We start from the raw sequence: 17,716 nt of genomic DNA, 5'->3' as shown, positions 1-17,716 counted from the left end.
GGGCGTTGAAGAGGAGACAGCCCCTTTTATATACGAAGTAATTTATGCTCGTTTTAAGTTTTAATGGACTATCTCTTATTCAGTGGTTCTTAATTGGTGGTGGGGATGAGAGATGTTTATTTGGATCTTCCTAGATCTTTTACTTCCCCCTCCCCCACCTATTTTCATTGAAATAATCGAAAAAATTGTCCCTCCTCCATGTTTTGAAAAAATACATTCCACACCCCATCTCTACATTTCCATGAACTAATACCAGTGGGCTAACACCAGCGGGACGTTGAAGATGGAAAAACCCCTTTCATATACGGAATAATTTCTGTTCGTTTTAAGTTTTAATGTCGCTTCTTACATTCAGTTACAAAAACTGGTTATTTTATATTTAATTTCATACAAGGTAAAATTCAACAACAGGCAGAAAAGAAAATTGTAAGTAATTACTAGCAGTCTTCCCTTGAATATGCCGAGTTATGAATACAAAAAAAACGACAACAGCAACCAATACTACTTTTCATGATGCCACACACTAAGACAAGAAAAATACGATGTCATGTATCTTGATGATTACTTGCATAATAGAGATGTTACTGTATGTAGCATCTTCTTGTTTTTTTGTTTTTTTTAGAAACGGAAGAATACAAAAAGAACTTTACACACTTAATAGTTTTTAATAGACTACTGATTTTGTCCAGTCTGCATTCTACAAAATATGCGAAAATGGTGGTAATTATTTATTTTCAAACTATTTGATTGTTTTTCAAGCCGTCCTTCCGCTGGACCTATGCCACAACATCCTTCGATGACATTAAAAAGATACTGAAAGCCTCAAAATCCATAGTTAAATTGAGTTTAAGCATTATTTCCACGATATTAACACTCATTTCCGGAAAAGACCTCATTAATACTGTGCCAAGGTATCCCAGTGCGTATTCAGACATTTTTAGGAGGGACTTGCTGAAAAATGCATAATATATATATATATATATATATATATATATATATATATATATATATATATATATATATATATATATATATATATATATATATATATATATATATATATATATATATATATATATATATATATATATAAAAGCTGTTGGGGGCGCTTGGCGCCCACCCCCCAATCCCCCCCGCGCGTAAGTCGTTACGCGCCATGCTCCATTGTAGTTGTGTCCCTGTGTCCCACCTGTGTATATAGATAGATATATACATATGTTTTTAACTACGTAAAACTTCCGAATATACAACATTCTTCGATGTCCCATTGTCTGTGCATATAAACAGATTGTCAGGTTTACCGACTCTTGAACATGCAACATATAATTGTCCATGGGAAAAACAATCCGTATTCAGATCTAAACCTCATGATTCTAATGATTAACCTTGAGCTTTCTTGATGGTGATTGCTAATCGAACATTCCCTGTGTCGCCGTCGTCATTTATATATCCCCCTGTGCCCCCGCCATCCCCTTTGTAGTTGTGTCCCTGTGTACCGGTCGTCATTTATATTCCCTGTGTCCCGGTCGTCATTTGTGTCCCGGTGTCCCAGTCTGTAATTTCTCTTTGAGTGTTCCGGTCGTCATTTATATTCCCTGTGTCCCGGTGTCCCGGTCGTCATTTGTGTCCCGGTGTCCCGGTCTGTATATACATTCGTTTTTGAATTGGTCTTTTTTTTAGTTTTTAGTTTTTTACCTTTTTTTTAGTTATACCTCATGATTCTAATGATTGCCCTTGAGCTTTGTTGGTGGTGATTGCTAATCGAACATTCCATGTGTACCCGTCGTCATTTATATATCCCCCTGTTCCCCCCGGCGTCCCCGTTGTAGTTGTGTCCCTGTGTCCCGGTCGTCATTTATATTCCCTGTGTCCCGGTCGTCATTTGTGTCCCGGTGTCACGGTCTGAAAGTACTCGACGTTAAAAATGAATGGTAAAAAAGAAAATCTATGAATCACGTTCATGAATAACGTCGCAAGGCTGTGAATTTGTGACCTTAAGCGAATTTGTGACTCTTTGTGAATTTGTGACTCTTAAGTTTCTGAATGCAGAACTTTAGAGACAAAGTTTTACAGAGTAATTTTTTTCTCCAAATCAGAGAAAGAATTGATAGACCGAAGTGGAATAGTTGACTAAAATGTGAAATCAACCAAGAGCCAATGGATTATCAAAGTGTCGAATACAGAGTCAGCAGAAAAAAATTCTACTCATTTCCAAGCGGGTATATGTAGAACAAAAGTGAAAAAATAAATTCGTATCAGTGCAGTCAGAGGTATCCGAAAATGTGTAGATGGCGATCTTGTTTATGCATTTGCTAACTGCGGCAATTAGGCTATATTTTCCTTCTAATACTGGCAAAGAATTGGCGATCTCCTCTAGTGCAAAAATCAGCTAGGACTTAATCAAAGTTTTTGGTTAATTAAAAAGGCAACTAGAACTTTTATTTTTTTACGAACGTTTTTATTAGTAAAATATACTTAATTTACGAAATAACTTACGAACTTCACACCCTCGTTAATACCTACTTACTATACTCTTTACAGTAAAGCTTGAATTTTGTCCCAATTCTTTAAGAATGACCCCTGAATCACAAAGGCCGTAGAATAAATAGTTAAAAATTAATAAAATTGCTTTAGCGTAAAGAGCGGGTTATTAAGAGTAGGTGAACCCCTCATGTGCGTAATAATTTCTGTTCGTTTTAAGTTTTAATGCTGCTCCTTACTTTCAGCTGAAAAAAACTTTTTCATAATTATTTTCTCACTGTTTTTTTTTTAAATCCTAAGAAATCCTGCGCCCCCTTCATGGAAATTCTCTTCCTCCATGGAAAGTTCCCCCGCATAAACCTCTCCCCACAAGGTCTCCTCCTCCAGCCAAAAAAAATCGCCTGATAGCGTCTGTACACACCCCCAATAACCATTACTATATGTAAACACTGGTCAAAGTTTGTAACTTGCAGTCCCTCCCACGGGGACTGTGGGGGAGTAAGTCGTCCTCAAAGACATGGTTATTAAGCTTTTCGACTATATTGAATAAAATGGCTATCTCACAATTTTGATCCGGTAACATGGGAAAAAATGAGCGGGGGAGGAGGCCTATGTGCCCTCCAATTTTTTTTGGTCACTTAAAAAGGGCACTAGAACTTTTGATTTCCGTTAGAATGAGCACTCTCGTGACATTCTAGGACCACTGGGTCGATACAATCACCCCTGGGGAAAAAATAATAATAATAAAAAAAACACGCATCCGTGATCTGTCTTGTGGCAAAAAATACAAAATTCCACATTTTTGTAGATACTTGAAACTTCTACTATAGGGTTCTCTTACACGTTATACATTATATGACTTTTAAGGGGTGTTTCCCCCTATTTTCTAAAATAAGGCAAATTTTCTCAGGCTCGTAACTTTTGATGGGTAAGACTAAACTTGATGAAACTTATTTATTTAAAATCCGCATTAAAATGTGATTCTTTTGATGTAACTATTCGTATCAAAATTCCGTTTTTTATATAAGAATAATGAACCATGGATTTTCAAAAAAGGAGGAAGCACCCCCTAAAAGACACGTAATCTTAATAAAAATCACACCATCAGATATAGCGTATCAGAATAATTGTTTTTTTTTTTTCACGATTTCAATACCAATAGATATATTAAAAGAATCGGTTTATTATGTTAATTCCAAATATACAAGAATCATGAGGCTTAGATATATAAGAACCATGATCATGATTTTCGAAAAAAGGAGGAAACACCCACTAAAAGTGATCTTAATGAAAATCACACCATCAGATTGAGAGTAGCAGAGAACCCTTCTGTTTGAGTTTCAATCTCCTATCTCCAACAATGTGGAATTTTGTATGTTTTGCCAGAAGAAAGATCACAGATCCGTGTTTTCTTTTTTGTTATTTTTCATCATTTTTTTTCAAGGTGATCGTATCTACTCAGCGGTCTTAGAATATTGGAAGAGAGTTCGTTCGAACGGAAATTAAAAGTTCTAGTTCCCCTTTTGAGTGACTAAAAGAATTGGAGGGCAACTAGGCCACCTCCCCCACCACTTTTTTTCCCAAAATCGTCCGATCAAAATTTTGAGATAGCCATTCTGTTCATCATAGTTGAAAGGCCCAATAGCTATGCCTTTGAGTATAACGTGACTCCACCCCCCTACACACACACACACACACAGCCCTGAGAGGAAATTCCTTAAGTTATAAAATTTGCCCATTGTTTGCGGATAATATTTGTTATTGGGATTCATGCATACATTTCGGTGGAGGGGAACAAATTTTCTCCAGGGGCTTTTTCCACGGTGAAATTTTACGTGGGAATTTTCCAGGGAGTGAACTTGTCGGGGGAAATTATACACAGCGGGAATATACCAGAATTCTTATACAAATTCTTTTTAGGTCTTGCTTTCTCTTTTCCGTCTCAATTTTACGTGCGGTGTGGTTAAGAGTAATTGTATGGGGTACATTTTCATTGAGATTAAATTGTTTAGAGGATGTTTCCGTGGTTAGGGGGTTTCTCCGTGAAGGTGGGGTCAGATTTCCTGGCATTATTTAAAAAAAGATCAGAAATTAAATTTAAAAAAGAACAAGTTTTACAAATAAAATTAAGGAGAAACATTCAAACTTAAAACGAACGGAAATTATTACGTATATAGAAGGATTTGCCCCCTTCTCAACACTTTGCTCTTTGCTCTAAAGTTTGAGCCTTGTCCAAGTTCTTTAAGAATCATTTCTGAAATACAAGATCCGTTTAACTAGATCAATAAGACGCTTTTTTTAAAGTACTAAAGAGCTTTAGCGTAAAGAGCGAGGTGTTGAGGAGGGGACAATCCCCTTCATGTACGTAATAATTTCTGTTCGTCTTAAGTTTTAATCCTTAACTTGTGTTTTTATATTTAATTACCTATATGAGGGGGGGGGGTTGCCTCTCCTCAATAAATCGCTCTTACGCTAAAATTTCTTTTTAACTTTTTAAAGAGGTTATTATTCTAATTAAATAGCCTTTGTGATTCAGGAGCCATTTTTAAACAACTGAAACAAAAATAAAACTTGGTTATTATAAGGTTATAATTAGTTGCTTTTTTTAAAGTAATATTCATATGCAAATTTCGTTTTAATTATTCATGTATGGCGAGCCAAATTCAAAACCGACATTAGTTCAAAAAAGTTTCGAAATTAAATAAAAAAAGTTGTTTTTTTTATTGAAAGTAAGGAGCGATATTAAACTTGAAACGAACATAAATTATACCGTATATGAAAGTGGCTGTCACCTCCTCAACGCCCAGCTCTTTACGCTAATATTTTTATTTGTTATTGTTTTTAAAAAGTGGGGTGTGATAAAGAGTAAAAACTTTAGCGTACATAGCAAGGCGTTGAGGAGGAGACAGCCCCTTTCACATAAGGAATAATTTACGTTTGTTTTAAGTTTTAATAGACCAGCTCTCATTCAGTGGTTCTTAATTGGTGTTGGGGATGAGAGATGTTTATTTGGATCTTCCTAGATTTATTACTCCTCCCCCAACCTATTTTCATTGAAACAATCGAAAAATTCTCCCTCCACCGATCGAAAAATTCTCCCATCCCATCTCTACATTTTTTTGAACTAATACCAGTAGACTAACACCAGCGGGGCGTTGAGGAGGGGAAAACCCCTTTTATATACGGAATAATTTTGTTCGTTTTAAGTTTTAATGTCGCTCCTTACTTTCAGTTATAAAACCTAGTTTTTTTTATATTTAATTTCATACAAGGTAAAATTCAACAACAGACAGAAAAGAAAATTGTAAGTAATTACTAGCAGTCTTCCCTTGAATATAACGAGGAATGAATACAAAAAAACGACAACAGCAACAAATACTACTTTTCATGATGCCACACACTAAGACAAGAAAAATATGATGTTATGTATCTTGATAATTACTTGCATAATAGAGATTTTACTGTATGTAGCATCTTCTTGTTTTTTTTTTTTTTTTTTAAACGGGAGAACCCAAAAAGAACTACTGATTTTGTCCAGTCTGCATTCTACAAAATATCCAAAATAGTGGTAATTATTTATTTTCAGGCTATTTGATTGTTTTTCAAGCCGTCCTTCCGCTGGACCTATGCCAGAATATCCTTCGATGACATTAAAGATGCTGAAAGCCTCAAATCCAACCATCATTTCCACGATTAAAACTCATTTCCGGAAGAGACCTCATTAATACTGTGCTAAGGTATCCCAGTGCGTATTCAGACATTTTTAGGGGGGACTTGCTGGAAAATGCAGAATACTACTACTACTACTAATAACTCACTGCAGCACCAAGCCGCCAGAGGCCAACACAGCTACGCACGCTCCTCCTCCAACCTAATCTATTTAAAGCCTCCCTCTTTACACCCTCCCAGGAAGTTCCCATTTCCTTTAAATCCTTATTTATGACATCCTCCCAACCCAGACAAGGACGACCTGCTTTCCGTGTAGCCCCAGACGGTTGGCCAAAAAGGACAATCTTCGGTAATCTGTCATCCTTCATCCGTAGAACGTGGCCGAGGTCACCCCTGTGACCTCGCTCTCAACCTTTCTTTCATTATAGCCCCAGAAAGCGGGATTGAACCACACTTTTCGTACAACCTACTGTTTGAAATACAGTTAGTCAGCCGGGTACCCAGAACAATCCGTAGGCAATTTCTCTGGAAAACATCTAGTAAATTTTTATCTGCTTTTCGGAGTGTCCATGCTTCAGAGCCATATTTGACCACTGTCATCACTGTAGCTTCCAATATTCTAATCTTGGTTTGTAGGCTTATCTTTCTATTCTTCCAAACTTTTTTTAACTGTGAAAAAACACCCTGAGCTTTAGCTATTCTACTTTTAACATCTTCACTGCTCCCACCATCTTTACTAATAATACTACCAAGGTAACTGAAGCTCCCAACCTGATCAATCTTTTCGTTACCTAAGGTCACCTGTTCATCTTCACTTATTCCTAGCCTTAGTGACTTAGTCTTCTTAATATTAATTTTCAAGCCTATTTTAGCACCCTGAACTCGTAAAACCTCTAAAAATTCGTTCATTTTGCTCACACTTTCATCTAATATGCTTAAATCATCAGCATAATCTAAGTCCAGGAGCGTTCTTCCTCCCCATTTGATTCCATGGTCTCCAATTGCCTTTCCTGTGCTCCTTAAGACGAAGTCCATCAAAATGATCCATATAAAGGGGGATAGAACACAACCCTGCTTAACTCCTGATTTAATACAAAACCAGTTGCTAACCTCATTTCCTACCTTAACCGCAGCAGTATTATTCTCGTACATAGCGCAAATCACTTTAATGTATTTTTCTGGTATACCATATAACGATAAGACCTTTGTTAACGCTGTTCTATCAACAGAATCGAAAGCTTGCTCATAATCGATAAAACTAAGGACCAAAGGTGTTTGACAACGAAGGGACTTCTCAATTATTAACCTAAGAGTGAAAACATGGTCGACACATCCTCTACCTTTTCTAAAACCGCATTGTTCTTCCCTTAAAACTTTGTCTACAGCATGTCTCAGTCTAAAAAGTATCATATTACTCAGTAATTTGTCCCCTACAGAGACCAGACTAATGCCTCAATAATTACGACATTCACTCTTGTCACCTTTCTTATACAGTGGTTTAATTAAGGTTTTCCTAAAATCATTGGGTACTTCCTCTTTTTCAAAAATCATGTTCATAATCTTCAGTAGCTTATTCCTAACCTCAGAGCCACCATATTTAAGAAACTCATTAATCATACTATCAGCGCCTGGGGCCTTATTATTTTTTAATCCTTCTAGTACTGTTGCTAATTCTTCCTCACTAAACAAATCTTCCTTCACATCCAAGGTATCACAAACTTTTTCATTTTCATCTATATCTTTTCCTGCAACTGTATCTCGGTTTAGCACATTCTCAAAATGTTCCACCCATCTTTCTTTAACTTTTTCCTTATCACTAATTGTGGCCCCATTTCTATCTTTAACTGGGACTAGTCCGGATCGGCTACTCCCTTTCAATTTATTAACATGCCAGTATAATATTTTACTATTATGCCGTCTAGCCGCATCTTCCAGATCCTCAGCAATTTTATCCATCGCCTCCATTTCACATCTCCTTAGTTCATATTTTAATGCTTTCTCTACTTTCTTTACATTCCTTTTGTTTTCATACGACCTATCGCTCAGATAATTCTTATACAAACCCCTTCTACTCTCTATTAAACCTAAAGCTTTTTCACTAATATTCCTAGTTGCTGTCTTAGCACTCTTCCCTAGGACACCATCAGCAACTTCACAAATTGTTTTTCTGAAATTATTCCATCCATCTTCCACATTGTCAAATTTTAAACCCTCAAGTTTAGTACTCAACTGTTCCTGGAATTTTTTTCTCAAATTTTCATCCTGAAGTCTAACAACATCATAACTTTCCGGGAGGGAGTTACTCTTCCGAAATTTCAGCTTTAAATTAACCTTAGACACTACTAGATGGTGATCTTTACTTTTAACATCAATAACGGCACTCCTATACACCCTAGTATCTTGTATTGATCCTGCTAGTCTTCTGTTTACAATAATATATTCAATAAGGTTTGCTGTCTTACCATCACGTGAGTAACATGTCAACTTATGGGCCATTTTGTGACCAACCACCGTATTGGTTATAACTAGGTTGTTATACCTACAAAATTGCAAAAGCCTATAGCCATTACTGTTTTCTTTTTCTACACCAAAATTACCTAGGCTAGGATACCATCTATCCCTATTTCTACCAACCTGGGCATTAAAATCTCCTAGCAAAAACACCATATTTCTACCTGGTACCCTGTCTATTTGCTCCTGTAGCTGTAAGTAAAATTCATCTGAGTCACTAGTATCTCCATCAGTTGGTTCAATGGGGGCATATACTACTATAACTGATACCCTAAACTTTTTTGTCATAAAATGAGCAATTAGTATTCTATTATTAATACCTTCCCAGCCTAAACAAGACTTAGCAGCTTCCTTATTCATCATGAGCCCTACTCCCTGTCTATGTACCCCATCCTTCCTTCCTGAGTAAACAAATTCTATGTCACCTAATTTCATGCTTCCTACCCCTGGGATATGAGTTTCTGAAACTCCTAATAAATCCAGTTCAAACCGTCTGAATTCGTCAGTCAAAATGTCGATGCGATAGTCATTCTTTAACGTCGTAACATTCCAAGTTCCAATTTTCATGTTCTTTAAATCTTTGAAATTATTTTGGCCTCAAGAAAAGCAGTGATCCCGGATACCAGTGCAGGATGGGGACCAACATATCTTCTCAAGTCTACACCGAAGCGCTTAAGCCGGCTTAGAACCGGACAGCAAGAAGTCCCTGGGACCTCCAGTAAGTTGGAGGCTTTGTGCAATCCTGGGCCCATCTTGGTCACGCAGAATATATATATATATATATATATATATATATATATATATATATATATATATATATATATATATATATATATATATATATATATATATATATATATATATATATATATATATCAGAAAACAGGATTTGTGAATCAACTGAGTTCGGATTTTCATAATCATAAATTCAGAATTCAAAATCAAGAATTCAGTTGATGATTCTTAGCTTAAAAGTTCAGCGGCGTATCAAGAATTTTCTGGCTCCCTCATCTTTTTTATCCTTTTTTTAAACAGACTTGTCAATTTGGTCGATTTTCGGTGCCCTTGTCACAGCCCCCCCCCCCAAGAAACTACTCTAGATATGCCTCCGTAAAAGCTGGTACAAGAAAAGTCTTCAACTAAACCACAAACTAAAATTTGTTTGTGTGATATATGGGACTTGTCCGGAAGAAAAATGTCGGAAGAAAAATAAAAATAGGGGCCGAAATTTTACTCAGAGAGACAAAAGCTGTAGGGATCCAGGGCATTTTTATTAGAAAAAAAAATTTTTAAAGAAAACATATAAAATTTAATAAAAGAAGCAAAAACAATGAAGGCTTTAGACATATTTGTCGATTAGAGATGTACTAAAAGTTCTGTTCATTTCTTTCAGACGAAATGTTAGCTTTTAATTTTTATAGTTTTTAATTTTTATTAATTTTTGTAAAATCCAAATAAAAGAAAAATAAACGATGTTTAGATTTGATGGGTTTAGTATCGATTACTTTATGCAGAACAAAGTTTTTCAGATGGAAGTAAAGAGCGCAGTCGAAACTGGAAACGAAAAATATATTTTTGATAATATATTTTTGAAAAAAAATATAATTTTTAATTTTAAATTTAATTTAATTTATAATTTTAATTAGCAATCCAAATAGATTGGCTTGCTGTGTTTCCCTATATCAGTATAATTCTGACAAAACAAGCACTTTACAGGAAACACAAAACCAAGGTAACAAAACAGGATTGGAGGCAGAAAAATCCTTCAGTAGTCTGCCGAAAATAAAAAACTATTATATAGAACACTCAGTAATCTTTTAAGGGCCATGAAATCAATAATAAGCTCTCTAAAAAACTTCAGCAAGCTTAGTTTTCAATAAAGCGCTAGTTTTTGAGAATTCTAAACATATATGGAAAAAACGGAAGCAGTTTTTTTCCAAATAGTTTTTTCCGAACGGAGGTTTTGCTTCGGAAAGACATAGACGCCTTCCACACCATCTGGATTTTCAACTTCTTATGATTGGGATGCTATCGTTTATACCGTCTCACTACTTACTTGACAGCCTCTAACATTATACCCAACAGATTAAAGGGCCTGTTAGACGATAAACATAGAAGAGAAGAACTCACACGGTATACTCTTTTGTAGAAACCTGAGAAAAATATTTTGCCTCCTTTGCTTCAAACAAATCCTAGATCCCCTTATTCGCCCCCTTAAAAAAATCCTGAAAGTTTCAAGTTGGTCTTCCAGCCATGAGGCAAAACAGGGTAAAATTTTTGCTAAAATACAAAATTCATCGGCTTTTAATGAAACTTGACTACGTGCTACTGACTGTACGGAATTTATATAATGATAAATACTCCCTTGCCTTTCGACTTCGGATACTCACTGTATAAATCACGTGACTGTTTTCACGGCTGAAGATTACTGATTGACGCGATGTTATAGAGGCTTACCAATTATGTAAAACAGGACCACAAATATGTCAACCTCATAAGAAGAAAAAGACTTTCATTCATGTGAAGGCTCAAAAATCTCCCATGGCTCAATCGCATGACCATATTCGGTTTCAAAAGTACAATCACCGAGATGTCTTGCAATTACCATATCGGAATTAGTCATCAGAAAAAAAGAATATAAATAAGAATCCAGGATTCTTTTTTGAGAGGGAGGGGGAGGTCACAAAAGGATTTTTCGGGGGGGGGGTACAGAATAACTTTAAAAACGCGTTTTTATATACATTTTTGTTACGTTTTTACGAATCAGACAACCATTTCTTTTTTGGGAGGGAAGTTCAAACCCCCTAACCCCCTCTCTGGATACGACCCTTATTTTAATGTTAAATGACTGTAACTCAGGAACTAAAGCAACAGGCGAGTCTGGGGGCTCAAAGAAATGTTTCTGATTTAATCATTATTTCCATGTGACTTCCGTAGGAACAATTTAATTTCCCTTGGGATATACCTCCAGACCCGAAACAACTTTCAGAGCATGCACTAAGCACCATTGGGTGTATAGTATTGACGCAATCTCATTATTTAGTCATCTTTTGCATTTCTATTACTGTTTTAGCAGAAAAAACACTTACTGTCATGTTGAGCAATAGTCCATGTTTCTGCTTCTCCATATGCGTTATAAGCTTCACAAACATAAATACTCCCCACGTTAAAATTTCTGGTGGTAATGCTCCGTAACCCAGATGAACCTATGCAATTGCTTTCAGGAATTTCTTCCTCATCGCAAACCCAGATTGTCCTAATTAGTTCAGATCCTGAAAATTATGAAAATAAAAATTATGAAAATTATGAAAGTTTTTAGTCTGCAAATTAAGAAATTCCACTTAACAAAAAAAGTATAATTACGCATATTATTTGGACAAAATTAAAAGGCGTCGAATTTTCATGGAAAGCAAAGAGAAAGCTCGTTTGTGTTGGTACACATCGAAAATCAAGATAATCTCAATGAAATGACAAATCATATGGATAAACATGAAAATGATATAAATAATGATAGAAACCTATTATAAAGCAATTAAATATGCCGGTACAAGTTGGAAACATCGGGCTCTATCAATCAAATTAGATGGAGAGTGTAAGCAATATCCATGCATAACCTACAAGTGCAAAGATAAAGCTATGGGGTCTTTATTGAAGCCAGACACTCAAGCAGGGTGGAGGGTGCTCATCTCCGCGAAAATTTAACAATTGCGATGATTTTTCCCTTTTGTTATTTTTTCCTAGAGCTTCCATATTTGTTAGGTTTGTCTTATTTTAGGTCCCTGGTGTTATAGACAGCATAGAATGTATTATGCCTCAAGACGGAATGTTATCATGAAGATAAAATGACAAATTTATCAATGTCATTTAACAAAATTACAAAATTAAATTGTCACTTTATTTATAAAACAGAAAAGAAAAGAAAATTTGAATATGAAAGTTCAGCAGAATAAACACAAAGAAAGAAAAACAGTAACGGAAAAAATAAATGATAAAAACTGCTTAAAGTACTGAAACTCTGGTGAGCTCCGGTTCATATCGTTTGGTAATCTTTTTTTATCATTTCCCAGTGATTTACTTTAATTTTTATAAAATAGGTGATACTCTTACAGGGGAGGCTAGGTTATATTATTCCGTTGGATATTTGCACTTATTTTTCAAGACCTGACCTCATAAGCTATTCTGGTAGTGTTTTGCTGGATTTTGGCAGTTGGTTGGACATAATGCCCTCATCTTAACCCCCCCCCCTCCAGCTTATCTCATTCCCCTAGGGCCTACCTTAGGGGGTACGCCTTCATGTTAGAGTATGTTTGTTGTAGCATCAAAAAGCTCTTTCCTTTTCGGCACCTACACCGACTACTAAAATTACATGGGTCCTTCTACGCTACTTTCAATTTTGTTCTATTAATTTTTCTTTATTTTTAGATGATTTTCTTGTTTTTCTTTTACAACACCCTTTAATAACAAAGAACATGCACGAGCAATTTGAGGTTAAAAATAAGGGAAGATATGGTTTTAATTTTGTTTTTTAACTTCTTTTCTCAGTTAAATAGTCATATAATCAACGTTATAATTAACATCGTATAATTGCAAGTAATATAATCAACTTATTAATGGAAACAATGCAGCAAAATATTTCATGCAATTGAATTCCGCAAAAAAATTTAACACCTTTCAGGCAAAGCATTTATTCGAAACCCCCTCCCTCAAAAAATTTTCTTTATCGATGTCACAAGCTACAATAATTTGCACTGGCATTTTTTTTCTTTTAGCCAATAAGAATTTAAATGAGAAATAAAACCCTAGATAAGAGAATAAATATTAAATCTGGAGAATAAAAGTTAAAACTGAATATAGAATAAACAGAATAAGGAGTACAAAAAATGTAAGAGAATAAAGATTAGAACTGGAGGATAAAATAAGAGAATAAAGATTAAAAAAAAAAATAAAAAATTTATAAAGAATAAAGATTGAAACTAGTGAAGAAGCAAATATTTATTGGCTTTGTTTGACCATTTCATATTCACTTTTTTTTGTGGGATTTCTGACATTGCTTTTTTGTTTCATTGCTTTTTTTTGTAGGATTTCTGACAGTGCATTTTCGTTTCGATATTAGTGAACTGAAAACTTAAGGGAGAGATAATACAAAATGAAAAAATATGAGCTTAAAACTTCAACCTTAATATAATTGCCCCTGTCAGTTGTCATACGATTTAAACAGTCAAACATTTATCAATTATCAAATAATTTAAATTGTCTTATAATTGATATGTATGTCTGATTAATGGCAAAAAGATAGCAAAGATGTAATAAAAAGATTGTCAGATACGGAATCAGAATGCTTATTGCTTAATTAAAGCAATTATCTGTCCATACACTTTGCGGATTTTATTTTTATCTGCTGTTTATCACTAATTTTTTGTAGAGATGCCAAATTGATATGTAGAACTTGAACATGTCATTTACGCCAGAATTGTTTGAAATATAGAAGTATAATTTAATGTTTACCAATTTAGTTGGATGTATAACTAATGTTCAAGCTGTAAAAGCTTAGGCAATTTCTAAGTCGGGGTGTCAACTGGAGGGCGAAATGGGACTTTTAACACCCCAGATCTCGAAAATGTATTAGTATTTTCATTGAAAAACTAATGTTTGGGTATATTTATTAAAAACGTAAAATATACCCCTATATTTTGAAAACTAAATTTTGCCCAATCCTCCTTCCACTCACTACATTTTTGTGAACTGACGCCACTATATATATATATATATATATATATATATATATATATATATATATATATATATATATATATATATATATATATATATATATATATATATATATATATATATATATATATATATATATATCATAGCTTAATATCAGTCTTATATATCAGTCTAAAGACCATAATTAAGCATTACCAATTTAAATACTGCGACTTAGTATTTGAACATTTTAATTTTTCGTATTGGTGGCTTTTTTTTCTTTCTTTTTTTTAGCTTTGCGGGTTTACTTTTTTACTTCTACTTTTGTCATTTAATTTTCTCAATGACGATAATAATTTTAAATTTTGTAACTTATAGATTAAATTTTTACATTTTTTAATATAAAAAGATATTATGTTCTTCTGTAAAAAAAAATAAAGAAATATATAGTTTTTTATATGAAGGTAAAATGAAATTGGATATCTGTTGAAGATTAGTAAAAAAAGAAAACAAGATTTTACCTTGCACATCAACAGATAAAACTAAAGCATTCCCATTTAAAGTTTGTTCAATTTTGGATGCAAATGTTGGAGGTTGTTTGTAAACATCTTCAAGAAGAAATGCAGAGCAAGCATCACATTCCCCATCGAACTCCACAACACACGTTATTTCACCAAAATCATCTTCGCCGATATCATTTATTACTAACTCCGATATACCACCTTTGTTGGATATTGAAATTCGATTCTGATTTTCCAATTTTTGAAAGTTATGGTACCATGATGGACGAGGGAGGGACCCTCCACGAATTTCAGCTCGAAAGGATGCAGAGCCTCCCAGTCGAGACGAACTGCTGACAAGACGTCGAGAGAAATATGGGCTAGTCAGCCCTAACCGAGAGGATGAACCAGTTGAAACTGTCCTTGTTCCTCGATTCGACTTAGCTGGAAAAGAAACAACAGATTAAGAGGAGTAAGTCATACAGAAAGAATACAACTGATATAATGAAATAATACCAGGGAACCAAGGCACATCTCTTTCGCAAAATAACGTTTACGTCATTTTATTTTATTCAATGCAGAAAGTATTTAGATGTTGGATGTCTGGGTATTTGTGAAGTCATTAAAATGTTTTTCCAAAATTAATTAAGGCCCTAAATGAATTTTCCGAGAGTCATGACCTATCTAGATCGTTTTTTACACCAAACAAAAGAACCTTTATATTATTACGAACAATAATCACTGAGAAAAACTCGGTTCCCTGGACACCCTAGTATATAAGTTATTTTTTGATTTTTCTGTCAATGCTTATCATTTAATGCAAAGCAATTAAGAATCCAAGACTCGTTTCACAGCTATCAAACAAAATGTCAGATTTTTCAACAAACAAATTACGTTTTAAACTCTTCCTATTTACAGTCAAGACCTTTAACCAAGGCACCCTAGTATATAAGTTATTTTGTGATTTTTCTGTCAATGCTTATCATTTAATGCAAAGCAATTAAGAATCCAAGACTCGTTTCACAGCTATCAAACAAAATGTCAGATTTTTCAACAAACAAATTACGTTTTAAACTCTTCCTATTTATAGTCAAGACCTTTAACCTCCGAAGGTCTCTAATTTCAGTCAGCAGACGGTTTATGAAGACTATAAAGAGAGTTCGGAGAGAGTTATGTCGTTTTTTCACACCCTGAAAATGGTAGCATGTCAATTTCCAAAAAAAAAATTATAGAACTGTGTTCGAGAAAATTTACTGATATATATAATATTATTGCTCGTTTAAGATTGATTGAATAAGTACCTGATGAAAAAAATTTAATTTTATTATACTTTATCTTTCTATCTATGTTAATTTATAAAGTAATTAGAAAAACCCTTTTGAGAAACCACTGAGGATTATTCAAGATTTGATGCTTTTGATGTTTATAGTAGAAACATTAAGTTCCAGTTTAAATATCCTTTTAATATCTTCATATATTTACATTGTAGCCGATTTGTTGGGGGAAGGGGCGAAACATTTGTGAAGAATCTATGCTAAAGTGTACTTTAACTTATTCTACATGCTTAAGAATATAAGCGCACACCCAAAAATCCTGAACTTTTCCACCAGTTACTGCTGCATTAGATTGAAAACCAACAATATAACTTCTGTTTGAATTATCTCTGTTGTTTGTTTTGTGCGATTGATCAGTTAGGACTTCTTTTCAAGGGATGCGCGCTAGCCGATTACTCTTTTGGACACTCTACACTTTGCCTACAGTCCCCACATTGCCTACGCCCTTTTCTTGAAACCGTCATTACGAAATGATTTGCTCTCATAGGCTAAAATCTAACAAAAAGAATACTAGTCTCAAGTTAAGATAATATTTTATTGCCAGCATAACTTTCTAAAAAATCGAAACAAAATGGCTGTCTGCAATTTTAAATCAAATCTCTGGAAATTTTATAGTTGAAGTTACTAGAAAAAATAAGACAAAAACCCGGCATGAAATTGTCATTTAGTCCAAATAAATAAAGAAAAAAAGAAAGAAAGGAAATAACTAAATTCCCTATTATATCAACAGTTCTAAATACTCAAAAACAGACATAAAACAAAATAACAAGAAAAGACTACAAAACACACACACTAATATAAAATTATCCCCCTAAAGGGCGCATCTTTCACAGACAGATTATTTTGATTTGCGATTTGCTTATTGAAAATAAAATTAAAATATTAATAGCTATGTTTATATTAAGACGATAGGTTAAAAGGGATTGACATATGAGTTGCCTCGTATGTTTCTAAAATACGAGTTAGAAATTTAAATTTAACCAATTTGCCCGCTTTTATGCATTCAAAAAAAAATCCATTTCCTAAACAATGCGAAATTATGTACAATAAAGTGGCAGAGTCCCTTCTCTCATCGGCCAAAATTCCCAGATTCCTCCCACTGTAATAGAAATCTACATTTCTCTCTATTATCTTTCCCAGTTCAACATAAATTTATCTTTGGATGTTAACATATAATCAGGACCATATTCAGAATTTTTCCGGGGGAAGGGGGGGGGTAGATAAAGTTATTTCGGGGGAAACGCATAATGTTTATATCCATTTTTGTTACGTTTTTAAGAGTCAGACAAACATTTCGAAGGGAGGAGGGGGCATAAAATGATTTTGGGGGTGGCACACAAAATAAACTCAAAGAAACGCATAAAAAATTGGTTATATTCGTTTTTGTTACGTTTTTACGAGTCAGACAAACATTTCGAGGGGGGTTCAAACCCCTTAGCCCCTTGGATACGGTCTTGCATATACGATACCCCATTAACACCTTGGATACGGTCTTGCATATACGATTAATAA

The 17,716-nt window shown here is 34.3% G+C and overlaps 1 protein-coding gene across 1 annotated transcript in view; it reads right to left on the bottom strand.

Annotated features, from left to right (window-relative positions):
* The window catches only part of LOC136028528 (titin-like), a 524,102-nt gene that overhangs the window by 35,577 nt on the left and 470,809 nt on the right, over nt 1–17,716 (bottom strand). Inside the window, exons 56-57 of the mRNA XM_065706373.1 lie at nt 14,892–15,314; nt 11,751–11,933 (exon numbers count right to left, since the gene is read on the bottom strand). Of these exons, the coding sequence (XP_065562445.1) occupies nt 11,751–11,933; nt 14,892–15,314 (606 nt within the window). The remainder of the gene's footprint in view (nt 1–11,750; nt 11,934–14,891; nt 15,315–17,716) is intronic.

This window comes from Artemia franciscana, chromosome 6 (genome assembly GCF_032884065.1).
Source record: "Artemia franciscana chromosome 6, ASM3288406v1, whole genome shotgun sequence".
Taxonomy (NCBI): domain Eukaryota; kingdom Metazoa; phylum Arthropoda; class Branchiopoda; order Anostraca; family Artemiidae; genus Artemia; species Artemia franciscana.
The sequence above is the reverse complement of the archived record's forward strand: the minus strand, read 5'-3'. Positions and strand labels throughout refer to the sequence as shown.